Source organism: Anas platyrhynchos, chromosome 19, assembly GCF_047663525.1.
Source record: "Anas platyrhynchos isolate ZD024472 breed Pekin duck chromosome 19, IASCAAS_PekinDuck_T2T, whole genome shotgun sequence".
Lineage (NCBI taxonomy): Eukaryota > Metazoa > Chordata > Aves > Anseriformes > Anatidae > Anas > Anas platyrhynchos.
Genome location: NC_092605.1, coordinates 11,040,145 through 11,068,135, shown reverse-complemented (window position 1 = coordinate 11,068,135; position 27,991 = coordinate 11,040,145). Strand labels below are relative to the sequence as shown.

At 39.2% G+C, this 27,991-nt stretch overlaps 1 protein-coding gene across 4 annotated transcripts in view; it reads right to left on the bottom strand.

Annotated features, from left to right (window-relative positions):
* Positions 1–27,991, bottom strand: part of MYH10 (myosin heavy chain 10) — a 114,760-nt gene that overhangs the window by 11,567 nt on the left and 75,202 nt on the right. For all 4 annotated transcript variants that reach the window (XM_072025720.1, XM_072025721.1, XM_038165545.2 and 1 more), the window contains 22 exons: positions 27,022–27,165; positions 26,622–26,717; positions 22,786–22,904; positions 22,215–22,367; positions 21,628–21,801; positions 19,698–19,871; positions 17,376–17,490; positions 13,638–13,831; positions 13,124–13,245; positions 12,727–12,796; positions 12,467–12,627; positions 11,745–11,853; positions 11,531–11,662; positions 10,364–10,570; positions 8,889–9,026; positions 8,156–8,279; positions 5,837–6,008; positions 4,884–5,096; positions 4,630–4,774; positions 3,052–3,258; positions 1,875–1,979; positions 683–835 (listed from right to left, as the gene is read on the bottom strand). In XM_072025720.1, the coding sequence (XP_071881821.1) occupies positions 683–835; positions 1,875–1,979; positions 3,052–3,258; positions 4,630–4,774; positions 4,884–5,096; positions 5,837–6,008; positions 8,156–8,279; positions 8,889–9,026; positions 10,364–10,570; positions 11,531–11,662; positions 11,745–11,853; positions 12,467–12,627; positions 12,727–12,796; positions 13,124–13,245; positions 13,638–13,831; positions 17,376–17,490; positions 19,698–19,871; positions 21,628–21,801; positions 22,215–22,367; positions 22,786–22,904; positions 26,622–26,717; positions 27,022–27,165 (3,227 nt within the window). The remainder of the gene's footprint in view (positions 1–682; positions 836–1,874; positions 1,980–3,051; positions 3,259–4,629; positions 4,775–4,883; positions 5,097–5,836; positions 6,009–8,155; positions 8,280–8,888; positions 9,027–10,363; positions 10,571–11,530; positions 11,663–11,744; positions 11,854–12,466; positions 12,628–12,726; positions 12,797–13,123; positions 13,246–13,637; positions 13,832–17,375; positions 17,491–19,697; positions 19,872–21,627; positions 21,802–22,214; positions 22,368–22,785; positions 22,905–26,621; positions 26,718–27,021; positions 27,166–27,991) is intronic.

The window sequence follows — 27,991 nt, the reverse complement described above, 5'->3', positions numbered from 1 at the left end:
ACTACACCAACAACTGGCTGCCCCCAGTCCCATCCAGCCTGGCCTTGGCACTGCCAGGGATGGGGCAACCACAGCGCCTCAGGGCAGCCTGGGCCAGGGACTCACTGCCCTCTGAGTAAATAGTCTCTTCCTTGTATCTAAAGCCATCACCCCCTGTCCTATCACTCCACTCCCTGACAAAATCTCTACCCAGCTTTCCTGCAGCCCCCTTTAGGCACTGGAAGACCGCTGTGAGGTCTCCCCGGAGCCTTCTCTTCTCCAGGCTGAACCACCCCAACTCTCTCACAGCCTCGCTCTTCATAGGAGACATGCTCCAGCCCTCTCTGATCATCCTCGTGACCCTCTTCTGGACCTGTTCTATCTCCACGTGCTTCTTACACTGGAGCCCCAGAGCTGAATGCAGCTCTACAGGTGGGGTCCAAATGATGGAGTAGATGGAGACAATCCCCTCCCTCAACCTGCTGGCCATGCTGCTTTTTGATGCAGCCCATGATATGATTGGCTTTCTCTGGGGCTTCACCTGACCACCACAGCTTTTCAGATATGATGGATTGCAGCTTAGCAAATTGGATAGTGGTTTAGCAACTTAAGATGACATTTCTCCAAGAGGTTTGGGGCACCAGTTCCATCTCACCTGGAACGTACAGGCCTGGCAGAAGTCCTGCCATTTACAACCACTTACCTGCGACTGCAAGGCTAACATTTGTTTTTCCAAGTTCTTTCTGGCCTCCTCCTCCTCTTCCTGCTGCTCTTGCAGGTTGTTCTTCTCCTCTTCCAGCTGTCTAATCCTACTGCTCAGGTTGAGTTTCTGGCGGGTTTCTTCCTGAAGAAGCTCCTGTTACATGAACAAGCACATTCAAAACTCAGTTTGGTTGATCCTGGCTTTAGAATACCGTCTTCTATTACTACATAAGAGTTTCACGTTTAATTATTTTCTTGTGATATTTTTGTACAGACATGCTTATGAAAAGCACCTGCAGTTTGGCTTTCCAAGAAAGTACTCATTTGTTCTGGGCAAACAAACTTAAGACGTTTTTGATTAGGGAATCCATACCACTGCGTTCCAGAAATTCACAGATTATACTTTAAAAAAAAATAAAAATGAATGAACACAGAAGTCACTTTCAAAGCTTACTTATCTTCTTTAGGACAAATCAGAGAACCTGTTTAAAAATCACACCTAGGAAGGAAATACAGCAGTAAATCCTGCAATGGCAGAATGCTTCCAAGTTTTTCTGCATTGCATAAACACAGAGGTCACTTTAAAGATAATTGTAATTTGGCAATGTGAACTTCTGTCATAACAGAAATTAATGAAAGCTGTAACAACCTCCCCCTAACCCCTAATCCTGTTCTTCACAGATCCCTATGCTAATAATTACAGTTAGTGTTATTCTAGGAATCACTATCAGCATTTTTATACATAACAAAAGTGTATTTGAGCAACGACTACATGAATAAAGGTGAAATATTTAAAATAAAAAAACAGTGGTAGTTTTAAGAACTTAAGCCGCAAGTAAACAACAGTATTGTCTCTCATACCTTTCATATACCCCAAGGACCTTATTTACTTACATTACAACATTCTGCTTCAAAAGGTTTTTCCTGACTTAATACTTATCTTCCACAGACAAAAATAAAAGCGAAACTGAAAAGCTACAGTCTATCAAGTACAGAATCTTAGACAGTGCAAAATTGGCTCCACACATAACTGAAAAGTCATTATACATCACATTTCACTAGACTTCAATGGGACATACAGATTCTACCCAGGGGACTTTCAGAACCATGGAAGTGTATTTGCTGCCATGCGGTTAGCATTTCAATGAGGAACAAGGCCTAAGAGCAAATTTCAAGCTGCACTGCACACACACCTGTGTATCCTGAAGCTGTGATTCCAAACTAGCTGCATCCTTGGCAAACTTGATGCCTTTCTTCTCTGCTTCCTCCAGGAGACTTGAGACATTATCCAATTCATTCTGCAAAGCAAGCAGTATAAAGGTAACACCACGCAGCTGACTCCCAGCAAATCCTACATCCCATTGGGAGCTAGAGCTTCAGAAAACAAAACTCAACAAATCCCAAGCATGGCAAAACAACATTAGATCCCAGCAGAGAGATAAATACCACTAGCTAAAAATATAGAAGATTGACTAGAAACAAAGTTGGAAGTCAAACCTGAACTTCAGTAGTATAACATGGCAGGCACGCCATTTAGCAGAGCATGTTGTTCTGTTATCTGCATGCCAATACCTGCATTCAGAGTTAAATGCTATCTTTAATTATAGGGCCATATACCTTACGGGATCATGGATTCAGGGATTATCAGGGTGGCAGCTGGGTTTAAAGCATCAGCGCAAAGGTTACTGCCAGGTGCCAAGTCTTGTTATTTTAGGCTATGCTACTTATGGGATACTGTGAGAGACTGCGTGAAATCTTCCTCTGAGAAGAACTAGGCCATCCCCTTTCTGAAGTGCTTTAGGTTGAGTTAAAGCACTCATTGCCATAGTTCAAAAGTCAGTCCTGGCTCCTCTTTGCTCATTTCCTCCTTTTCCCCAAAAGGATAGGCCTTACGATCTGTATCTGTCAAGTTCTCAACTTTGAAGCACAAAACAAAATCCATGGCCATCATCAGCACATTTTGCTCACAACTACGGAAGAGCTCAGCTTAATCTCCTCAACCCTATATCCCAGCCAAAAACCTGAAGGCTAGATATCGGCAGCGGGACTATACAGAACCTCCTATAGGATTTGGTCTCCAGGATGGGAAGCCACATACTTAAAAATCACCACAATTCTCACAGTAGGACAGCCATGACATTAAGACTGAGTTTTTGGGCTGTCTGCTTCCAATGCACACCACCACTTCAAGGGCCCTCAAGTACACACAAGTGCATGACTGAGGTCACCTCCCATGGCAGCTACAAGCCCAGCTCCCGTAAACGTAACTGCATCTTTGAAAGATATTTTTCCTAGTAATTTCTGTATACATTTGAGGCTTTTACTTTCTTGCCCATTTTTCAGCAGTTTAGGACTTCCATAAAGCCTTACCTGCAGCTTGTTAGCTTTCTCCGCCAGCTCCACCCTCAGCCTTTCACCTTCAGTGACCTTAGCAGTTAGTTCTTGTACCTGAGCATCAAGCTTCTTCCTCTTATGCTCAGACTCTGCCTTGACCTGCTGCAATACCTTCACTTCACAGGCCAGTTCCTTGTTGTCAGACTCTAGGCCTTGCTTGTTTTTTTCAAGATTTGCTTTGAACTAAGAAAGACAAAAAGAAAGAAATTCAACACTGTTACACATCAATAACGTCTTCTGCTAAAAAATATATTCAGTCCAGCAAATCTGGTTTACAAGTTTGAAGATAAAACAAGAGCTTGGCACGTTACAAGCAGAGTGTTTAAAGTGTCGCCATGTGAGATTCCGTGTATGTTAGCCAAAGACAAGTTAAAGTAAGTTAATCCACCTGCAGACACCACAGGTATCAGCAAGCACCAGAAGACACTTCCATGACAAGAACTGGGACATCAGTGCTGTAAAATGACGGAGTGACACTGTAAGTAGGAAGGAATGTGCCCATTAATAACAGATCAGCATGGCTCATCTCACAGAAATAAAGGGAAAGATATTAACTAAAGCTGCCCTGATTTTAGTAGGCATAGCAGCCTGGAAGTGCATAACAAAGCACTTTTTACCACTGCTCTGACATTTGTCAAAAATGTTTTGAAATACCTCTTATGCCAATTACTTTAAGTCCCGTTCCTACTATATCACCAAAACTGACACTATCTCAGAGGACCTTTGTTTAAAATCGTGGGGTATTCTTCCATCTTTTCATACTGTTATTGATGACATTTAATGAACAAGAAGAGAGTATATGCATGAGATCTTCAGGTGAAAAAATTTTCAGGTGAAAAAGTTAATGCTCCTCAGCATTAACTGCTACATTTCTCAGTATTTAAAGGAAGTCCCTACATAAAAATATTACTACAATATACGAATTGTCCATGAATAAATTTGTGAACAGCCATTACTATAATTGCCTAAAGATTTATTTATTTTTTTGTCAGTATTGGAACAAGACACTCAGGCAGAATTATTCTTACTAGTGTAGCCTGAGAGCAGTAACAAGGTGGTGCCTCCTCCTACCTGCTCTGGTTACCAGGGAAGACATTACAGCTGCCCAAATAGGCAAGACACTCCACAGACATCTACTACTGGAGTTCACAGGACATGTGCTAAGTTAAGAGTATCTGGATTACACTACCTGCACTTAACTTGGTTATTTGTCAGTCCTGATGCTATAATTACCATATTCGGAAGCATTCTGCTATTCTCTCATGCTGAGAACTGCTTTTTATCAAATAAGCATGTGGCCAGCTGGATAATTCTCACGTGACTTTTATCTCTAGGTGCACTGTTTCCAAGTCTAATGAAGACTTTTCAGACAGATGCCAAGAGTGTCTAATAGTTACATGTGTGATGTATTTGATTCAATTACAACAGTAACATATGGAAAGAGAAAGACAACTTAGCTCTGCAGATGTCAGTGGAAGGGACTAGAACAGTTACATTACTTGTGTAAAATCCTGAAGCAGAACAATACATTTCTGTAATTCATTTTCTGCTTACTCTTTTGGCCTGCTCGAGCTGTTCAGAGAGCTCTTCCAAGGCAGTAGCATGTCTCTGCCTGATTTCCTGGATCTGTGCTTCATGGTTCTTGGTTTCCTCTTCAATTGCTTTCTTCAGCTCAGCCACCTCCTGCTCACGCTTTGTCCTAGAGCAAGCATCAAGTATTATAAAAAATAGAAATAAAATCAACATTTTAGTCTTTGGTAAATTAAAGATTAGTTTTATTAGTGCCTTAGACAGGTGTATGACCCTACCTCAGCTCTTGCTGTGCTGCAGTGGTATCCAAGGTATCTTCCAGTTCAGTTTTTAAAGCCTCCAACTCTTCACTTAGATCTCTTTTCTGCTTTTCTGCCTTGTTTCGTGATGCCTTCTCAGATTCAAGATCCTCCTGGAGTTCTGCAATTTGAGCCTGCAACTCTCTTATCACTTTCAGTGCATTGTTTTTCTGAACTGCTTCTTCATCACCTCTGTTAAACAGGGGCACATCAGTTAATATTTCTTAACCTCAGATCTATTCTCATAACAGTCTGGCTTTAATTATATACACAAATGATAGTTTAGAAAAAAAAAGACTTTGTAAAACTTTTTAGGTAGAGTAACAGCACAACAGCAGTTTTCTTAAAGTCTTGACAAGCACAATGCCTCAATATGCACTATAAGAATCATCAACCTTTCAAGTTAACATCCAAGTATTCCAGTTTTGTAGATGCCACTAAATACTGTTCCAAAAATGCACCCTGTTTATAGAATTTTCTTTCTACAAAATAACAGATCATTATTCAATATAATAGAAACACCCTTTCTATTTTTTACATGATAGAAAGGCTACTGCACAAGTCTTGGTAATTTATCCCTATCACTGGAAATACTCTGACCATTAAGACAACTCACTGATAATCTCATGTTTTTCCCTCTTAAGCCTGAACTCTGGAGACTAAAAAGCTTATGCTAGTTATTGCATTACCCAATGCTAGTTTCACAAGTATACTTTTTTTTTTTTTTGCAGCTTTGTAGAGCAAGGACACAGATAAAACACTAAATTCCTTTTTTGCCACATCCACTCACAGCACATGGATGGCTACAGATGCCCTAGCACAAATACGAACTGGCTTGTGTTAATATTCCCTGTTCTATACAACTGAAAAGCAGTCTGGTAGAGTAGCTTTCCACCACATTTCTGTAGTCATAAGCCCTGTGGTGCCCTTACCTAGCAAGAGCAGCCTGCAGCTCTTCTTCTTTCTTGGCCAGCTGGATCTTCAGTTCTTCAATCTGGGCTTGCAGCTCAGCTATTTGGTCCTGTAGGTCTGTTGTTTCACCATCAAGTTTTCTTTTAGCTTTTTCCAATTCTTGACGGGTCTTCTCCTCCTTTTTTAAGCGCTCTAGGAAAGTGACATAGATTTATCAGTGTTGTTTTTTTCTCCAGTTACCCTCAGACTGTTTGTGGGCAGGGGAATGGGGTGGCAGGAAGGGTGGAAGTTTAGTTTATACCGTGTCAATTCTTTCTTCAGTCTGTAACTGGAAGGCTGACAGGGAAAAATGAAATAACGAAGCAGAGCTTCATGACATAGAAAGTTAAGAAAAAAAGTTGACAACTCCAGAGGAGGAAAGTTTGAGGGGAACAGAAACAACCTAATCTTGACAGAAAATAAGGAATAGAATCTAAGAGAAGGACAGCTTGAGCTGTTAGGACAGATGATAATGGACATACAGATTCAAAAATGAAGATCGGCTAAGGCTTGGAAAAAGTGACAGTTTGCATAGCTTTTGAAGGGCTAGGCAAGACTCCAAAAGGTCTACTGGAAAATAATACAGATTTAAGAAAACTTGGACAATCACAGTTTTTGGAAACATCTGTGCCATTAAGTCACATCACATTGGTATTTAGCAAGGTTTGTGACCCTTAAAGTAATTTGCTTTTCTAGCTGATATACTCCTGCCCTGAGGCATTTCTTTGTGAAAGACATCCACTGATTAGTGCCATAGCAATACAATGCATTTAGTTTATCTGCCTGTTGTCTGAACAAGATAGTTCCTAACTGCATTGTTTAGCAGTTTGCTAATGGCTAGGTATGTTAATAAACTGAAGCAACAGGAAGGTTTTGCCAAATCACTAGTTCTTAGCATAGCATTAGCACAATTCTACATATATTATCATAAATTATTAGACTTAGTCAATATTTTGTCGGTCTTCTGTGTACACATTTCTTTTACATCCTGGATTAAGACTTCATATTCTATATAGAAAGAGAGCCATGCTCAAGAACCACCTCTTAGTGCCACCCAAGGCAATTTAGGATTTTCCAGAAAAAAAGATTAATAGTCTCTCTAAACAATTCTTGACCAAAAAAATTGCACTTTCCCTTCTGTTTTTGCATTACAGTTCTCAGGAGCTTTAGATAGAACATTGTCACAAGACCCAATTTTGTAACTGAGAAAGTTCACAGTAAACTGAATTATTTTTTGGTCCAAATTTAAGTGCCTAACAGTGCCAAGACCCTAGCAGAGAAAGCTTAACGGCTTCTTGAACCATCTCCAACAGTAAATATTATCCTACAGTGTTTCACTAGCCAACAAATTGCATGCCTTATAGTTAAGCTTTAATTTCCATTTTTTTGGTCATCCAAAATATGCCTTGGAATGGCACCATAACCAAACGCATCTGCCAAATATCTTCAAAAACATTAATCTTGATTTGAGCAAACAACTACTCAAGCATTTTTTTCCAGTTAACAAGCTTTACTTATGCTCACCTTATGGTCTCCGAATGATTTTTAAAGAAAAGGCACATCAATCCTCTACTATCCCTATTAGGTCAATACCTACTTATAACAGAAAATAAAGCTTTGCTATGCTTCCCATAAGAACAACCGTTTTAAAAGATGTAGTAAGCCATGCCATAATAAAGTTAGTTAAAAACTATTTCCAAATTAGGACACAAAGAGCAATTTTGCCTTATATTTTACTGCTTTGACTTGGCAGTTTCTTCACATTGTGTAATAGCTATGTTCAACTTTTTTTTTTTAATCAAGAAGGGTTACATATAGGGCAGGTTTAGCCTGTGACAACATAGCTAAATAATCCAAAACAAACAGACAGAGAAATTAAACTATTTTTGATACACAAAACATTAACAAAACAATTCAGATTTGCTTAGGCTTCTAGTATGTTTTGGCTAGTAACACTATTTCAGAAATATATTTGCCTAATATGTTATTTGGAAAACTATAGCAATTCCACAAGGCAGATGTTTGACTTTAACATCATGAATTTCAGAATGCATCTAACTAAAACAATCTCAAAACTGAAAAACAAGTTAAAGAAGAGTAAGATGGAGCAGCCAGATGCAACAAGCCTTGAAAAAGCGTATTATCTGACAAGATAGATAACAAATAACAGCTATTAAGGTATCCACATGTAAGGGTATGTTTAGCAGACTGGGACAGACACTGCATACACTGTGACAGGTGATCCATCCTCTCTGGTGTGACCTCCCAGTTGTTAATAGGCAAATGTAGTAAGAACACACCTTCTAGATCGGTGATCATCATCTCTTGTTTGTTCTTGAGTTTGGCCAAGTTTTTGGCCTTTTCTTCTTCTTCAGCCAGCTGAGAAGTACATTCAGCAATTCGATCCTCCATCAGCTTCTTTTCCTAGTTAGAAGAAAGGGCAGGGGTCTATGTAGAGAATAACTTCCAAAAGATGACTCAAAGAGTCTCTAAACAGCACAAATAACTGAATGTATGAAACCCATATAGAGGTCTCATATACAGTGTATTAATACATTTTATTTCATGTGACTGACCATCAATCTTAGGGATCAATTTGAATAGTATAGAAACATGAACATTTGTTTTCCCAAGAATGAGAGATTTGGAATTTAAGGCATGTTTTTGTTTACTGCACACTTTTGGAAAACCAGGTCACTTCCACTTGTCATCCAAGAGCATCTATATAGATCAGAGAAAACAATGGGAGCATCTCTATGGCTAGCAAAGAACAATTGTAGCTATGACAAAACATTTAGAGCTCTTAGATTAGAAGACTCATGAAACCATTAAGAACGCATGCCAAATGCCACCCTTTTAAAGGTCATTTCTGAAAAACTCCAAGTCTCTTAGCTTCAACCTGTTCAAACCCCACAAGTCTTCAAGGTAGGAACTCTAATGGTAAGATAGCAGCAGCTTCAAACGTTTTGAGAGCCATCACTTGCATTACTAACACTTATGAGCAGAATCTCCACCCGTGCATACTGGTCTCACCTTCAAAAATTTGGAATTTTGGTCCTCCAACAGTAGGATCTCTTCTTCCATCTTCTTGATTTTAGCTTCAGCTGTCACTTTTTCAAGCTGCAACTTCTGTCTAGCTCCCTCCTCCTCATCAAGCTGTTCCTCTAGGTCCTGGGAAGAAAGGCAAGTGCATGTGTGTATTTTCCAGGTTACCTACGTGTCAACATTTTATTCTTTTGCTGGGTGGAAAAACTTATTTTGAAGAGCCAGTTGCCCTAAATAAAACTAACAAAAAATACTTTTATTTTATTGATATTGTAAATGAATCTAAAAAACTGGTAATGAAATTAAGGGCCATGTGACACACATGGAAATTTTTTTTTGTACTCTGTATTTTAGATTTGGCTGAAGCATGCTGTCTTGGAAATACATGCTCACTCCACTACAGTCTTTCACCTTCCTGATTTTGCACATAAAAATAAATATCCACCACAGAGGGAAATTAGACCCAGCACTACCTAATGACAAACAAGTTAGATTGGGTTTTATGTCAAATACTTCCTAGCACACTGCATTTGAATAGGGCCTCAGGTATAACAGTGCAATCGTCTGGGAAGAGACTCACACTGAAATCAGGAGACTGAATTTCTGTAGTCTAGAGCTCAACATTACAGCTGAACAATGTCAGAGAGATCGGCACAAATACTTAAATACTAGCAGAAAAAGTAACAATTTATTGTGTTTCTCTTCATTCATCAATACTTATTAAAAGTTATCACAAGCTGTGGGATGTGGGATTTATCTCCCCTTCAAGTACTATTAGTATTTTGAAAAATAGTAAAGTTATGGATCCCCTGAACCCATAAGGATTTTAAGGTCTCCAGGTGTTCAAAAGGAAGCACCTGAAGTCTTCACAAAAAACAACTCAAAGGAGATTAAGTTGTTTCATGAAAATTCAAAGGAGGAATATTCTTCATGATAATCACTGGATTTAAATCAAAAAACGTTTTCTTATAGAATCATAGAACAGCTTGGGTTAGAAGGGACCTTAAAGATCACCTAGTTCCACCCCCTCTGCCATGGGCAGGGATGCCACCCTTGGATGCCCAGGGCCTCATCCAACCTGGTCTTGAACACCACCAGGAATGGGGCACCCACAACCGATATTATCCCATCAGTCTCTTGAAGAAAGCAGGTGAGACCCATGCAGCTATTCCAGATTCCTGCCCACTCAGAAGTGCTTGCTGCCTTAGTCCTCTATCTGAATATGCAATAGATAGAACAGTGCATTTTGGCTTTTCTTTTTCTTTCCTCAACCTCACACCTTTGGAAACCACAGAAATCTAAGCACACTGAACACAGTAAGATAAATTAATTTGATTTTTTCTTTTTATTCCATATGTGGTGCTAAGGAACTGACTTCCTCCTTGCTGGGGAGGTGGTACGCTTTCCTACCCTTCACTGTTTTGTTTGTATGCTTTTCCATTTCAAGACACCAAGAAACATACCTGAATATGGCCCTGCATTTTCTTTTTCTCATTCTGCAATATTTGATTTCTTTCTTCCTCCTCCTCAACCCTGGACTCCAAGTCATGGAGAATTTCTTCCAGCTCTTGTTTTTTGGCAGCCAAGCGAGCCCTCATCTCCTCAGCTTCTGCAAAGAGCTCCGTCTCAGCCTGCAGCTGCTCTGCAAGAATGTTTTTCTCTTCTAGAAGCTGCAAATATTAGACAAGTAGTACAAAGTTGTAAAGCAGTAAAAACTTGATGTTTTGAAGTCTCTCGTCAGACTACACACATAGGACAACTACAAAAAGTTCTCTAAAGACTAAGTTCTGTTCCAATTCTAGACTACCTGGTTCACATCCAAAAGTGAAAACTTATCACAGGGCTTTATCAGCAGTCCAGAAGACCCCAACTCCAGGAGTAGAGCTACAGCAACAATCACTCAACTGCCTCGCCCAGTTTAAGGAACAGACCCCACCAGGGCACCTGCCCCACTTGCTCTGTTCTACAAGCAACAAAAAGATGAGAGAAGTGCCTGTTTGCTGGAACCATCCCTCATCCTTGCACAGTAGCAGAGCAGTGTCATAAGTAGCTGGAGGGAGGTTGGCTCTCGCAGTCACTGGAATAGAACTGAAACATTACCTCTTGCTGTGTAATCTCAAGAATAGGAATTAAAATTTTCCCATTCTAGATATCCATCACAGTTCTATCATGTCTCAACTACCACAGTGACAAATACAAATCTGTCTGTATTGATACATTTTCAGCTGTTCTTCAAATTGGTACCAGTCTTACTATAAATTCATTTATGTTTTGCCCAATAACGGTCAACATTTTTTCCCCATGTCCCCATGACACAGCACGGAAATATCCCACCTTGAAAGCATAACTGAAGAGTAAAATGCTGCTGCTACTGAGGTTCTTTCAAAGCCAGGGAACACTAACAGAACTATTATTTTGCCTTTTTTTTTTTTTTGGCCTTTAATACAGTATCTCCACGCTCCTGAAGGAATGCTCAACTTTTATTTTCCTGTTTTTAGCCAAGTGTAAAGGCAGTTAACTCATCTGACAAAAACAGTATTTTGATCAGAGGCCTCTCCTACACACCTCCCTCAACAAAGGACATAGTGCAACACATTTCACATATTAAGAAGTTGATTTGCAGCACAAACCTGTTGATGTTTCCTTTCCATTTCCTCAAGTTCTGCTTCTACTTTTGTCTGTTTTTCTTTCACTTTCATTAGTTCTTCATCTTTGGCTTGAAGTTCTTCTTCTTGACGAGTCACCTGAAGAAGAGGCTTCACCTGCAAAATTTTGAAATGAACAAGTGAGAAATCAGATTGACCTATTTACAAAAGTCAAAGAAAATAACAGAATATAACAAACCTTTGTGAAGACTCTCCACCACTGCCAGTGCCTAAGCTTTAAATATGCAGCACAATTCCTCTGCAGGATTTTCAGTGCACTCAGTTGCTGCTGTTTCTTTGCAAAGGCCCTGAAGACAGAAAGAGCAAAACATTTCATGTTAAGAACAGCTATGCACACATCTGTGGTTTTGATTTTTTTTATGAAGGTTACCCAACTCTAGAGCACTTGCAGAACATTATTTATTTATTTAAAGTTTTAATGACTATATTGACTTATGATTAAGTCAATCACTTAACTCCTTAATTAAAGGGGATAGGCAAGAGCTGGATTCCATTTTGCCAATGCTATTTAAGACTTTTTCCTCAAATTGATAAAAATCAGGATGGATTAGACAGTGAACCGCCCCCCTTAGTTTCATAAAAACAGTTTCCCAGAGTACTTCTGAGAACTTATGATGGAGCAGGAGAGATTTTTTGCAATCATTAGCTATATTGAAGTAAACTGCTCCATGTGTCATAAAGCCAAGACCTAGAAAAGCAGATATTGTTATGAATGAAGGTACAAAGTCTTATTAAAATTAGTAGGTAGAGACTTACCTCTTTCCCTTGTACACAACTACAATATTTCAGGCAACATACTTTCTTAAGAAAAGTCTGTCCTTAGATAGAAGTTTTGAAGCCTAGCTACCTATCAAAGAGACTTGTAATCAAAAGCAGATCCAGTCATAAAAGCACACATACTTTCTAGCCAGGTATCCTCTGCAGACCGCCTGGAAGAAGATGATAATGTCTGTGATCTTCAGATCTCGTTCTTCTTCTAAGTGTGCCAAGACACCAGCTCGGAAAAATATCTTGCTCTGTCCAATTCTGTATAAGTTGGGGTCCAGCTCTAAGGCTCTGATCTACATGGATAGACAAGTATATGGCTTTTATGTCAAGAAAAGGACATTTTTTGTTTTAACTTTTCAGTGTTTTAACAATATTTAGGCATAAATACTTACCATTCGCTCACAGGCTTGCTTACCATCCATAAAACCTTTTGGAATTGCATTGGGAGTAAGGATCTCATACCTTGAAGTCAAATAAAAAAAGAGCCTTTATATTTACCAGTAATCTTTATTTTTATAAACCCATCCAGGTATTACCACCAAGTGCATGACTAAGAAGTTCCTCCAAAAAGTTTTTCCAGAAGTCCATTTTAGGTTGCTCTCCCTTCCTTATTCTCTTTCGGATAAACTAAGCATTTAACTGCTTTGAGTTCAAACCACCTCAAGACATCACACACTGATATGGATTTTGTTCTACTTGTGTTTGTTGTTTTTTTTTTTTTCTTCCAATAATTTAACAAGAAACTTCACCTCAAAAATAAAAACCTCAAGAGACTATGCACATTGTTACCTCTGTCTAAATTCCTGGAAGACTATCCTGTTTGGAAATCCTTGTCGACAAATCCTTATTCCTTCCAAAACACCATTGCAACGAAGCTGATCTAGAACTAGGTGTGGATCCAATTTTCCAGCCTGGACAAACAAAAACATGATTTTTAAATTTTTAATTTGCAATCATGAAAAACTGCAGTTTAAATTTTTCAAGATACTCTCTACAAAATCAACTGTCTAGATTGGGGGTGCGCTTGGGAATACTGAGAAGACATTCATAGAATGGTTTGGGCTGGACAGGACATTAAGGACCATCTAGTTCCAACCCTGCTGCCATACCTTCCACTACATCAAGTTACCCAAAGCAACTACTAGATCAAGTAGCACAAAGTATATTGGTCTGTGTGAAAGCTTTGCAACACCTGCCTTGGGATTTCAAAGTGAATACCCAGACAGCATGCATAATTTAAAGTGCACATAAATACTCTTATTAATAAGGAGAAAGAATTCAGGGAGTAGTCTGTAGCACATACCCTCTTTTCATGGTTTGGAATGATGCAGCGAACAAAATTGGGATTAGTGTTTCGGAGCGTTGCCATCAGCTTGGTGAGAGACTCTTTGTACAGTTGCCCAACAGTACGAAACATGCCCTTCTTGGTCTTGTATGCAGAGCCAAAAGCAGTCTCTGTTATTCCAGTGACCTGATCCAGACCGACAATACGATCCACTGGGAAGGACAAGAGAAAGTAAATAAGTGAACCTTAATATTTGTCTGGTATGAAGATGCACAGAAAGAAGAGCAATAGTGCAGCAGCAAAAGCTTTGTGGAACAAATGACAGAAGATGCCATCAGTAGGCAAGGCAGTCAGCAGGTACTAGGGACGCTGTGCAGAAGCAGTGGAACCAGAAGCCACAAACTTAAACAGCAGAGTAGTGGAGCTTTAGTAGGAACCTACTAAAATATCTAGCTCTTTACTTGCAGTTCTACATGACCAGTAAAGCCATTTTCTTTAAGTAAAATTTTAAGAAAGACAATTGCCTAGAAACTGGCAATTTTTCGTATTCTTACAACATGAAATATTTGAGTTGAACGTTTGGAATTAGTTATCTGTTCATATTTGCTTAAAATGAAGAGTCACTTATGACAATCATATAGGTGAAGTATGAGTTTTACTGAATGGTCAAATTTGTTTGAGGACAATGATTTACAGAAGAGTTGGAAATAGTATTATTTCAGTGACAAGAGGGGAAAAAGTATTTGCCCGACTTTTGCTAGTTGGAGATTTTGAATAATTCTTTCAAGTTGTATATAAATCTGTGGAGATTTCCCCTTCATCAAAAGAGGGTTTTCAAAACAGGAAAACTGCACACCCATGCACTTCAAAGCTGCCATAAAGCATCAGAATAGAGAAAGGTTTTGTTTAATTTTGAAACATTTTGGGTAAGGATCTCCCTGGCTTCTTCTTTAGAAGCACACATTCCAAATCTGACTGTCATCATTAAGACCCTTACGCCAAAAACATGAACAAGACTGCGATTCCACGTGCGTGTCAACAGTTATTTAAACAGCTTGCTTAAACATGGAATAAGGTGGCATACATCTTAATAATAGCTGGTACTTCTTAGTACTGAATAAATACACAACATGCATTGGTTCTCCATGAAATCAAGAGATTATATGTAATTTGTTTTTGTAATGTTATCTTCACATTCAGTTACACCAAAGCAAAGGGAAACACTACCAGAATTAGTTTTGTATATAAAGAATCAGAAAGTGTCAGTATTTTATTTCATACTTGTACTCATATAGCTTTCAAAAGTCTATACAAAACAGGAAGATTAAAAGCAGAAAAATACAGGGCAACAAGTTTGAATAACCACTTGCAAGTCTCATGTAGTACAGAGCAGAGCCCAGATCCTCCAAACACAGTTTTAAATGCAAGAATCTATGTGGCTTATTAGAGTTAGAAGAATAAGTCTGTAGCAAGTTGTTCATAAGTGCATATCCCAAATATTTATTTTGGAGCAGAATTGAGTTCTACAGAAGAAGGGGGATAGAAATTACTGGAAGTTTACAGAAGCTGGAAGATTACAGAAGCTATAGTTTTTTTAATTGAGTTCTACAGAAGAAGGGGGATAGAAATTCATCTTACAGAAGATGAATGTAACAGCACGTACCCAACAGACACCACTAACGCCTGGACATCATTCAGTTTTGGCATCTGGCATCTCCAAGACCACGTACAGTTTTAAAATGTTGTGAATAAATCAATTTTGATTTGTGTGTCTTGTCTTTTGCTCCCCTCTGTCCTCCAACTATATTAAGGTTATTTATATTGAAATAATCAATATTAAAGATCATTTGTGTCTTCCCTGTAGGTTAAGAGCAGTCACTGAACAGCATGAATGAAATTACCTATTGGCTAAAACTTCTGAACTCACACTCAGTAATTATTATTATTATTTTTAAGTAAACAGCACTTGCAGCCTGAAGTATGTAGTATATCGAGAATAGCAGGTTTCAAGTAAAAATTGCAAAGGTTGAAGGCACAAGCTTCACACACACATTTCAAAACTTGGAGAGGAAGAAGGGGAGGATGAAGAGGTTGGATAAAAATACCTAAAGCTTCTTCAAAATACCTAAGTAAGTGGTTTAATTTTAATACCTTAATAAAAGCATGCAATTTCTACAAGGGGAAATATTAACCATGTTTTTAAAATAGAACAACTCCGGTAAGTCAAGGAGAAATTTATTTTATATACTCCACTAACGAAACTGCAGCATTTCTGATAGTTTTCATAGATTCTTCACCTCCCCTTCTCAAAAACCATACCTACATTCTAAAATATCCAGAGTTTTGTCAATGTTGGACTGCAGAAAGAAGCTTGATAGTGTTATAAAGCTTATGCATTGTCTCAAATACTTAGAGCTACCAGAATTATCATTTAAGAAGCAATTCTGGAACTAGGAAGCAACAAACCTTTTCATCTGCAATGCTTAAATGCAATGCATAATATAGATGCTATATGTATGCAGCAGCAACTGAATAGGTATGCACTCAGAACATTTGCCTTGTGGAGGTATACCTAAATTTAGCATGAAATGAAAAAGTTCATGCAAGCCTACGAGCAAAAATGGTTTTCCTGTAGATACAACAGCCCTGCCTTTAGGAGGCCTATGGTTTTTATATCCATTCACCTGGTGGATCATGAAGACCAGTAATATTGTCATAGAAACAGGCTCTCTGAATATTCTGAATCTCTAAGGCAGAGAAACAGCAAAAACAGAAAGACAGAAGAGCAGACACACAAGACACTTCAGTTAGTATACAGAACAGGTTTATCAATTGCAAGCAGACTTAACTGTGCTACAAAGGCCATTAGGCCACAACATATTCCATGCATATTTCAATTATCTGTGGAAGCAGGTTTTGAATATTTGGATCAAACCACTTTCATTTCTACACATGTACTCAAAAGGAAAGGAGCAGATCCCCAACCAAAGAGTTCTTAATATATTCATTGTACCACCTCTCTGCAGCTGAGACAAGTAAGTACTCCTGAGAAGATGGAAACTCTGTATTAACCTACAGCAACACCTGTATCACAAGCTGGAATTTTTCCTGGAGTAAGGAAGCACAGGCTTTATGCACTATGACATGTAAATATAGTTATTAATATACTGTGATGTTAAAAACTGTAAGAGTCCCTGCTTAGTAGTTATTTGGTTATTTCTGCTTCTTGGAGCATTTTGGGAAAAAAATTTGTTGACGTGCAGGTAAAACTAGTTAAACAGCAATGTGCAGTTCAGTAGGCATAATATTGCATTTGATTTTAATATGGAATATATAAGCACTGGTTTAGCTGTTAATGAGTTTTATTTCAGGAAATAAGTTTTCCAGGGTGTCACCCACCCCTGCACTGTACTGCTCATGTAAGAAGCAGCTGTTTATATTCAATACTTCAGTGCAGCAAGAATTTTAGACATAATTCTACAGATAAAATTTGACACAGGTTAACAAGTAGTAGGTGAGTTATCAGTTCAAATAATGAATATGAGAAGCAGCTACTCAGAAATGGTACATGTGCAAAAGACCATACTAAGAGCAACGCAGCTTCCCTCTTGTATTTTTGGTACTAAACCATAGAGAAAACACTGTAGATATTTACAATGAAGAGGTGGAAGTGAGGACAGAACAGGCACAAAAAGATAACTAATCCAGCAAGGAGAAATCTCCAACAACTTCTGTACTCAGAGCATGACCTCTTACCATCTTTCCAAAGTTCTGCAACAAATTTGTCAGAAGACTGGTGCAAGAGTGTAGCCACGTTGTCATTCAAGGGGTCCATGTTCTTCATCAACCACTCATCTGCCTTGTAGTCTACCTTTAGAGCAGACAAATTGCAAATGGTCACAACATACTACCAGCCTTAATTTTAGATTTTCTAGCTTTAAAAATAAGCTTTCAAAACAGTATACTGATAACTCTTCTCCCATTCTTTTTAAATATTCGCTTGGCAGAACTTAGTTGTCTCTCCTGAGAGTACTTCAAAGTACCACTAAAACGTATTGATCTATTGAAAGAGTAAAAGTAAATAATAATGAATTCAAATTAAACTTCATCTGACTTTTTGCTTACTAGTAGCTAGCATACATTTCTCAGCTTAGCAGTATTGACAAAATAAGGCTCTGCTGTTTGCTGTGAAGATGTAGAAAGAACTCCAACACAGACCTTAATTACTGTACATAAATGCCTAGGTTAAACTAAGAACGTGCTGAAAAAATAAATTTTTAGTTTTACTATAACAGATCTACATAAACATTTTGTTCTATAAACAAAACAAGGAGAGATCTTATCCTTGAAAGAAACAGTTCTGTGGTTTTGCCATGAAACTATAGCTCAGCAGTTGCAAACTCCATGCTACCAACATGGACTTCATCACAACGCAAAAGAGAGCCCTAAAAAATAAAAATCTAACAACCTCTGGGTAGCAAGGTTTTGCTTCAACAAGACCAAAAGGTAGCTATTTCTAAATAAGGACTTTGGAAGGCAAGCCAAATTCAAATACTCCCACCATCTAAAATCAGATGAGAGCATCTTAGTCTTTTTTGCAGAAAGATATTTTACAAGGATTTCACTTTTGAAGGACATACACACTCCAACTGGTAACTGAAAAGCACTTTCTGTCAGAAGAAGGTAAGTCAATGCAGAGTCAGCATCACAGAAATGCCTGCAATGTTCTGAAGAATGGCTGGCTGCTGCCAAACAATGACTTCTTTGTACTCTGGTACCAAGATGTTTTACTTCATTTTGATTACCTAAAGGTAATCTTTTGTTTCACAGCCAATTTACTATTAACTGTAGCAACAGTGATTGACTATTTCTAAAGTTACTATTTTAAATATCGAAGCAACACATTTATTTTATTTTGCTACAATTATCTAATTGGCACCACCAAACATTAATGAATAGATAACATTAATAATATTTGAAATTAAAAGAGACTAGAGCAGACTAGAGCAGACTAGAGCAGACTAGACTCCTCTTCTCCAGGCTGAACAGGCCCAGTGCCCTCAGCCGCTCCTCATACATCTTCCCCTCTAGGCCCTTCACCATCTTTGTAGCCCCCCTCCCCTGGACACTCTCCAACAGTTTCATGTCCTTTTTATACTGTGGTGCCCAGAACTGCACACAGTACTCGAGGTGAGGCCACACCAGCGCAGAGTAGAGCGGGACAATCACCTCCCTCGACCTACTAGCGATGCCGTGCTTGATGCACCCCAGGACACGGTTGGCCCTCCTGGCTGCCAGGGCACACTGCTGGCTCATATTCAACTTGCTGCCAACCACAACCCCCAGATCCCTCTCTGCGGGGCTGCTCTCTAGCGTCTCATCGCCCAGTCTGTACGTACAGCCAGGGTTGCCCTGTCCTTGGTGCAGGACCCGGCACTTGCCTTTGTTAAACTTCATGTGGTTGGTGATCACCCAGCTCTCCAAGAAACGGTACTAGGATTAAGTTTAGCTATTTATGAAACCGGTTACATAGTGTGACCCTACAGAATAGACTTGGTGATCATGAAATGTCTACAAAATGCTGACAAGGATTACATGGCTGCTTCATGGACCAGTTTACATTGCATCCAAGCTCTGCCCCTCAGCAGGAAAATGAAGGTTGAATTAACAGTAAAGGTGAAAAGGTATCAGTTTAGCTATAGAAGGGAACAAACAGTCTTGTGTTGAACTGAGGGAATAAAGTTGAACAAGATAGTACTGACATAGTCCTACTTATGCATTATCAACTTGGAAACATACTCAGAATAGACCACTCTAGTAAGCCCTGAAAAAACTCACCTCTCAGACCTGACAACAAAATTTCAGGGAATTGAAATATTTACTTATTTTAATATTATTATTTTTAACTTCTGTCTGCTATTTGGTAACAAGAGTTCCATCAGAGCACTCCCGCATGTCCAAAAAACCAAAACCAGGCCACCTTCTTGCACAAGTACTTCTAAATTTGGTAGCTACGCACCTCATAATACTTTCCTTAAACCAATGTTTCAAACCAAGTATCTAATATTTAACTCTTACCTTCCCTGCATAATGAATAATGCAGAAGTCTGCTTTGTCCTTGAGCTGTCTTGGCTTTTGGAATTTGGAGTGGGTTCCTTGCTCTTGGACCAATTTTTCCACAAATGTTTTGTCAGTAGCTTTAGGGAACCAGCATTCTTCATCCAGTAATGCTAACACACCAGGAGGATTTGCCTGAAATTCAGATGTATTTTATTTGTGTTACTATTTAATATGCATGTATTTCATAATATTTTGTATTCAAAACATGCAATTGAATGCCACAATAAAAAGTTGATTCTAGTTTGATATAAATTAAAGCAAACTGTGGGGAAATTCAGTTCCATGAAGGCATTTTGACTGATTCAAACCAATTCATTCCAATGTACATGGACTCCAATAGAGCTGACCTAGTACTGCCTGAAGCTTTGCTTTCGGACGAGACTGGAATAGATGACCTCCAGAGTTTCCTTCCAAACATTTCTACAGCACATACCTATGCAGCAGCTCACCCAGGTTTCCACAGTAGTTACTGTCATGCTTTAATGTTGGCAAAACTGAAGACAATTATCCCTCCCAGCCACTTGATACTACTGTGGCAGCCACGAAACCTTCCCTTGCCAAGCCTTGTGTTGATATGCAGTAGCAGCATCCAGAGGGATTCAGCAGGCTTAACTTCAGCAGCCAGCAGTTTCATACACTACTCCATTAGAGGGTTTGTTTATTCTTAGAATGAAGTAGGGAACAAGCAACACTAGCATTGTAGCATTGTACAGCTGTAGAATTGTTTGACAATCATTTTCCTCAGGGAAGACAGACCGATATACACAGGAACAGAATGGAAAAATAGTTCATAAAGATTTGTATTTCAAAAGTTTCTAATGAACTCCGAAATTAAACATTTGAAGATGTTTATATTTGCCTACTACATAGCATCACATACTTCATTTGCTGAACAATTAAGACTATACTGACATTTCCTTTAAAAAAAAAAGTACTTTAATGCATTTTAGAATATTCACTTAAACCATCAACACCCCCATTCTGAAGCCTCCAGTCTTTTTGGCAGAGATTTTACCTTCCAAGGAGACAGAATTTTAAGTTCCACTCTCAAAATGCAACATTTTGATAACTGAAATAATATTTCCCTTTTGTTACTGCAACACAAGAAAACAACCAAACAAAAAACCACCAATGCCAGAGTGTGTCTGTTCTGCTCTTCAGGATGCACAGCATCATTGGCACTGCCAACTTTGGGTACTCTAGAGTACGCACAGATGAATGTACAGAGCAGTAACTGCAATGCTCTAGTTTTAATTAAACAGAGTCATAAAATAACTTTGACAGCATACTTCTGACGTACAAAGAGAACCTTCCAGGAATTATGATCCTCAGTTCTCCCAGTCCCTTCCTGAAACCAGCTGTTTGTACTGCTTTGAAGTCTTTTTCAGCTTCCATATACTGAGCAGCCAGAATATCAAAGTGCAGTGATAACACCACCTTTAAAATATTACTGTCCTATTCAAAAGGCAGATTTGCAAGAAAGTTTATCCTAAATGGGGTTTCAGAATTTTTTCTATTAATTTCAAAGTTTTACCTTAAGTCTTGAAAAGCTTTCTTACTAAATCACCACACTACAGCTCCTATAATGCACTGCCATGGTTCAGTATCAAAGTGGAAGGACTAAAGACTTCATTAGTACAAGGGAAAAGGTATAAAAATAGTTGCTTAATATCTTCAGCAGAGTGTTTTACCCTATCATCGGGTCAAAATCCCTGAAGGATAAATCCTTTTTACTAATACGTGGCATTTTAGGCCTTGGAATTCAGCATTCAAGTTAACTGTTTCCACAATAGCTTTGTAAGAAATCTCTGTACAGTCCTACAATTTGTAAGACAAACGCTTGAGATGAACCCCTTCTCCTTAGAGTATTATTAATGCATAAACTCACAGGTCTTTCGATCAAGTCAATGCAAGGCTGCAGATCCAGTCCAAAGTCAATGAAATTCCACTCTATACCCTCTCGTTGGTACTCCTCTTGCTCCAGGATAAACATCGTGTGGTTGAATAACTGCTGAAGCTTCTCATTGGTGTAGTTAATGCAGAGTTGCTCAAAGGAGTTCAACTACAAAAACAACATTCGTAAGCAAGAATAATTCAGTGACAGGATTTACCACGTTTGGAAGTCAAAAATTTGACCTTGTAAGGAAATTCCCTGAAAGCCCTGCAACATTCAAGGACATTGTAAAGAAAAGTGGAAAAAGGATTATTCAAAGTCTCTTATGTTCCCTGGTACCTATACTGAACTAGCACATAATAGGGAAACATAATTGTTGTAGAAACATCACATATCAGAGAATGGTTCACTGTTTGATTTTTTGGCACTGTAATTCAGGGTTGTCAAGCATTCATGTGCTACAAACCCCAAAACCCTTCTGCAGCCTTGGAACATGCATGCGTTTGGTAGCACTACAGTTAATCCTGAATGCACAATAACATGGAGAGGAAAAGAAAAATCTGACCAGTATTTTAAAATACCTCAAAGATCTCAAACCCAGCAATATCCAGAATTCCAATAAAAGACGCTCCCTGTCGTTTGGTCCTGTCCAAAGCTTTGTTAATGCGGTGAACAAGCCAGCGGAAGAGGCGTTCATAGGTGGCCTTTGCCAAAGCTTCCACTGCAAAGTCTGCCTGTAAATGCAAACAGGAAAGTTTATTTACTCTGGAAAAGTCATCAAAAGAAGATGGACATGGATGTTATCAAAAATAACTGAGCAACAAAAGAAGTTCAATGGCGTTAATACCACTGGGGAAAGAAAACAAGCAGACGAAATAGTATGCAGCTTGATGTTATGGTCATGTGTTTCTAAACAGTACCATAAAAACAAAAGCTCTATGCATTTAGTATGTATAACTACATGAAAGGATAAAACCAACAGAAGGCTAAGGAAAAGGAAGTTTCTTTTACTCTACCACTGACTTTTACCACTTAAAGGATGTTTAGTGAGGACAGCAAACGTTAGTGGCAGTAAACATTTAATCCCACCTTTTCTTAGTAAGGAGGAATCAGGATGAGGTACTGTTTCATCTTTAAAGCACCACAACTTACTTGTTCTTTGGTCTGGGCTTTCTGAACGTAATCTCTGCCGACTTTGATGCGTGGTGTCAGTATGGCCCGGGTGAACTCCATCACGTTCATTCCCAGTAGATGGCAGAGTTTCTGTGCAACTGGAAATTGAAGTAATAAATGTAAGTGCTTAAATCCTCCACAGCAGCTAGCAACATGGGTGAAACATGCTACTGACAAAGGCATTCATGCACCAACTGAAAAATTTAACAGCTATTCAAAATAGCTGTCAGGAAGATGCACTTCTCTTGTGGACAGACCTACCCTACTGCAAAGCCTGTGTCTGTGGGACTTCATCCCAAAAGCTGACGCAAATGTCTATAGAAGTACCCACTGAACTTCTTTAAGGGAATGTGGAAAATGTTACATTTCACAAAGTTACAAGGAGGTCATGCAGCAGTCTATTGCCCACACACAGGTCTTCATTTTATTACTTTAACGGGAGCATTTTCTCACCTCCAAAAAAAAAAAAAGCACAGCATGGTGTCACACGTCAACTCCATCACATTAAAGGTTCCTTAAAAACCTGAGCTTCAGTTTAGGCAGGTATGGCAGCATAATGCTATGAATGCTCGTATTATAGACTATAACAAAATGCCTTGTTTATACAAAATATTATAAACCCATGTGTTAAATTGCTTAGAATAACGCATACAGCAGCTCACTTTTAGACAGCTTGAATTCTCCTGGTGTCCTGGTTCATTGTTTGAAATTACGCGTTACGCACACCCTCATCAGATATTCTCGCTGCATCAACCCCTTTTTCCAAACAACCTTTCCAACAGGCTAAGTGCTTATGATTCCAAATTTCTAAAAATGAAAGTGACGCTAAAGATATTTTTAGGTCTGGGTAAGTGCTGCCCTTTAGCAGGAAGCTTTCCACACTGTATTCAGTAAGTACTTCAACCTTCTAGCTTTCTAGTCCAGCAGCTCATTGTTTTACTGTTGAAATAAAAATATTTTTTATAAACCTACATTAAAAAAGATAATACCAACATAAAAGCAGAGGATGTTTTTGTATGGTATTCAAAATGCTACTACTTGGTTTTAAAGTCTGCAATTCTCTCTGCTATACCTTCATTAGAATGGCTCATGCATCAAAACGTAGCTGCATCAGTGAGGTTAGCATGGCATCACCAACTGAGTATTCCTTTCACTTTAGCTACGTGCACGAGCACTTGTCAGGCACGATCTGCCCTTAGTGAAGCCATACTGGTGGCAGCCAACTGGACTTCACTAAGGGCAGATCGCACCTGACAAATCTGGTGGCCTGCTACAACAGGGTTACAGCACTGGCGGATAAGGGAAAAGCAACTGACATCACCCTCCTGGACTCGTGCAAGGCATTTGACACTGTCCCCCATGATACACCTGTCTCTAAATTGGAGCCGCATGGATGTGACGGATGGAGCACTGGGTGGGTAAGTAACTGGCTGGATGGTTGCACTCAGAGCTGCGGTCAGAGGCTCAGCGTCCAGGTGGAGATCAGTAACGAGTGGTGTTCCTCAGGGGTCAGCACTGGGACCGGCACTGTTTAATATCTTTGTCAGGGATATGGACAGGGGAACTGAGTGCACCCTCAACAAGTCTGCTGATGCCACTGAGCTGCGTGGTGCAGTTGATGTGCTGGAGGGAAGGGCTGCCGTCATGAGGGGCCTGGGCAGGCTGGGAGGTGGGTCCGTGCAGCCCTCATGAGGTTCAGCAAGGCCGAGGGCAAGGTGCTGCATTGGGCTGGGGCAATCCCAAGCACAAATCCAGGCTGGGCAGGGAATGGGCTGAGAGCAGCCCTGAGGAGAGGGACCTGGGGGTGTTGGTGGATGAGAAGCTCCACATGAGCCGGCAGCGTGTGCAATTGCAGCCCAGAAAGGCAGAGACAACACTGAGCCATGCTACTTCACTCACTTGGTTTCCCTCCTTCAGTCAGATCATTTAAAAGCTCTCTGTGCAATTTCCATCACTGACATGTAGGATTGTTTCTTTTTTTTTTTTTTTTTTTTTAAATCTTGATCAATGTTGCACCAAAACCAACATACAACTCATCTTGTTCACTTACAGCTGAGGAATGTCCACTTAACTGTCCACTGATTGTAGCAAGCCCTGGCTATCCAACTTCAGTTTTAATTTCTGGATAAGGCAAAGATGCTGGAAAACCTCGTACCATAGTTCAAGTACAAACCTTATGAAATTGTTTATGAACCTTTCAGAAGAAAGGCTTCTAAACCTGACAAATGTGAATTGGTTCTGTAAAAACAGCTTCCCTCCCCCCTTCCTCCACGACTACTATATGAACTTTTTGCTGTCTCTTATGTTTATACTTGAAATGGGTCTTTAACTATTTCCTTTTTCTTTTTTTCATCCACGTTGTTTAGGTTCACACCTTTACTACCCACATAAATTCCTTCCTGTCTATGGGGAGACAAATCTGCCCTATTTCAGACACACCTCTAAACTCGTCACTGTCATGACACTTATTTCTCTGTAGTATACTAGGAAAACCCATCAGTGAGATGTGACAATACAGATGACAAGCTGATGAAGATCAGTTTCATTCAGTGTCTTCAAAAAGATATGGTAAAAAATATCACCAGATAACCTAGTAGATTAGATTTTAAATGCAGAACAGCAACATGCCTTAACTGCAATTTGATCTTTTCAGCATCTTCACTTTATTTAAAATTCTATATTCAATAGCACACTATTGGATATAGATATACAGATAGAGATATAGATCTACTATACATCTATATAGATATACTTATCCTTTAGAATTCTATGTCCAAAAACAACAGTAATAAAACAAAAGTGAAGATAGTCAGAAAGTAAGAGGCATTTCTATCTTTTATACATTCCACCTTTTAAATGGAAACGTAACTCCTTTGAACTGCCTCAGCTGACACTAAAAGCCCCAAACCCAATCCCCCACTCAAGCTTTCTTCCTCCCTGCAAAACCCCAAATGACAACTGCAAGCCAAATGTCCAGTCAGTGATTGTTGAGCTTTAATCCATACCTGCTTGCTGGAGCAGCAGGTCACTGCCCTGGGAAATCACAAAAGTTTTGGACACTACAAGCAGTACGCGCACACAGCAATTTAGGGCAATTATGAAACAAGACAGACAAGAATTTGATTCGTGCATGTGCAGCAGGTCTCATGAATGATTCTTACTGCTCCGTGCGCTGAGGTCAGTTCTCAAAGCTGACTTTCCATGACAGCCTTTAAAAGGCCACAACTGAAGTACTAAATTCAAAATCTGAGAACTGCTTCATCAGCTATTTTAGCGAAGAAAGAAAGAACTCCTCAAAATGCTGATTGCATTGCATTTAGGGTACTGATAAATTTTAGTCACACTACCACACCACTTCAGAAGTCAGATTTTCTGAAATACAGCATTCTTATGTTCAGCCATTTCACTATGGAAGTTGTGCTTGGCTCCAGGGTTCTTATCATTGGCAAGAAAACTGCTGTCAGGAACCAAAGAAAACAAACGGATTTAAGCATGCACTTTTTCCTAGTGCTTAAGTCTTTGTAGATAGCAATAAACAGGACTACAACTGAAATACTTAAAGTTTAGAAGCAATGAAAACGGCATCATTTCTGTTGATGGATACCTGAATTTGTCTGCATTATGAGAACGGAAGACACGAGTTTTAATAATTACCTGTTGGCTACTACCATTGCAATCATGGCACCTTTTTGTCACAAAACTTTAACAAGGAAGCTCAGAAGGCTGCTCTGTACTCAAAGATACACACTAAACAAACGATAGGAAGAAAACTGCAGCTCAAGTTAAAGGAAGCTGTACAAGCGTGACCAACTTACCAGTATTCTCTGGCATAGAGGCTTGATCGGTATTTCTCTCCTTCTTAAAGGAAATATTCCCAAACTGTAGCACTGAAGAGACCACTTTCAGCATTGCTGTGTTAACAAGAGACATATACACCAGTTTAATTGAAGAGAGTTCAACTTTGCAAATTTTTCTTCAGTTACTTACATCATTTTCCTTCCCAACTTGAAGCACAAGTTCAGAAAGGAAATAGTTTTATGTCACACATTTTAGGCAAATGGCTTTAACTCAGCTGTAAGCTTATGTTAAGCAAACACTTATTGCAGGCTGTCAAGACACTGAAACAACGTTAAATCTGTTGACTAAATTTGCAAGTGTGTACACACCTGTACAGGACAAAAAGTACACTTTAACAATCTAAGAGGCTTAACTTACACAAGATCTCATCGTGTGAAAATCCCATGATATGCATTGCTTCCATAGTCTCCTGAAAGTTATCCTTGTCTTGTTGCCCAGGAATGGGGATGTAGCCATTAGATAAAAATCTGTAATTGTTAAATCCTTCAAGCAGCAGATCAGCTGTATTTGGGGGAAAGGAGAAGAGGAAGAAAAACAAGCTAAGGAACTGCTGTTCACACCCACCTGCACACCGTTTTCACTAAACATACAGCCTATGCTTTACAAATCAGTTCCTCAACTATGGCTACAAGCCATCATACCAGCTTAGTAATTCATTCTTTTAAAACTAAAAACATGAATGTACCCTAAAAGCTGAAGCCAGATTCCCAGAACACCTACCTGAAGCATCCTACATTAGCTCTTTAATGTATTATGCCTGTGAAAAGAACATTACCTGACTCAGGTCTAGCATAATAAATCCCTATTTAAAGTACCCTAAAACAAGCATCTCTATTGGAAGTCTATTGGAAGGTAACAGACACAAGCACAAGTGGAGTTGGGTATTGATGATAAACACATCAAGGATGCTAAACGCAAGTTTATTTAACACAGGACAAAAAGTGGGTCAATTCTCTGAAGTCTGTACCTTCAAACATTTCCACTTATCACAGCCTAGCAGGAATCCCCAGTTACCAGGAGAAAAGGGTAGAAGATCACCAGCACAGTACTGCAAAGGGTGAACCTCATGGTTTCATTATGTACTGGCAAAATGGCTGCTATTCTCCCTAGTCTGAAGGCACTGCCAACCAGATTTGTTATTAATCAGCTGGGAGCACACTGCCGTTTCAGTCCAGCGATTCCTGGCCAGAGACTGAAGACACCAGCCTGCCCAAACAAGACTTTGTCAAGTAGCAGCCGTTTGCTTGAAATGCAACAGTTGTTTGACAGCATACTTGACAAAACACAAAAGTTACTTCAAAATCAAGCCACCTGGCTTTTCATTTCT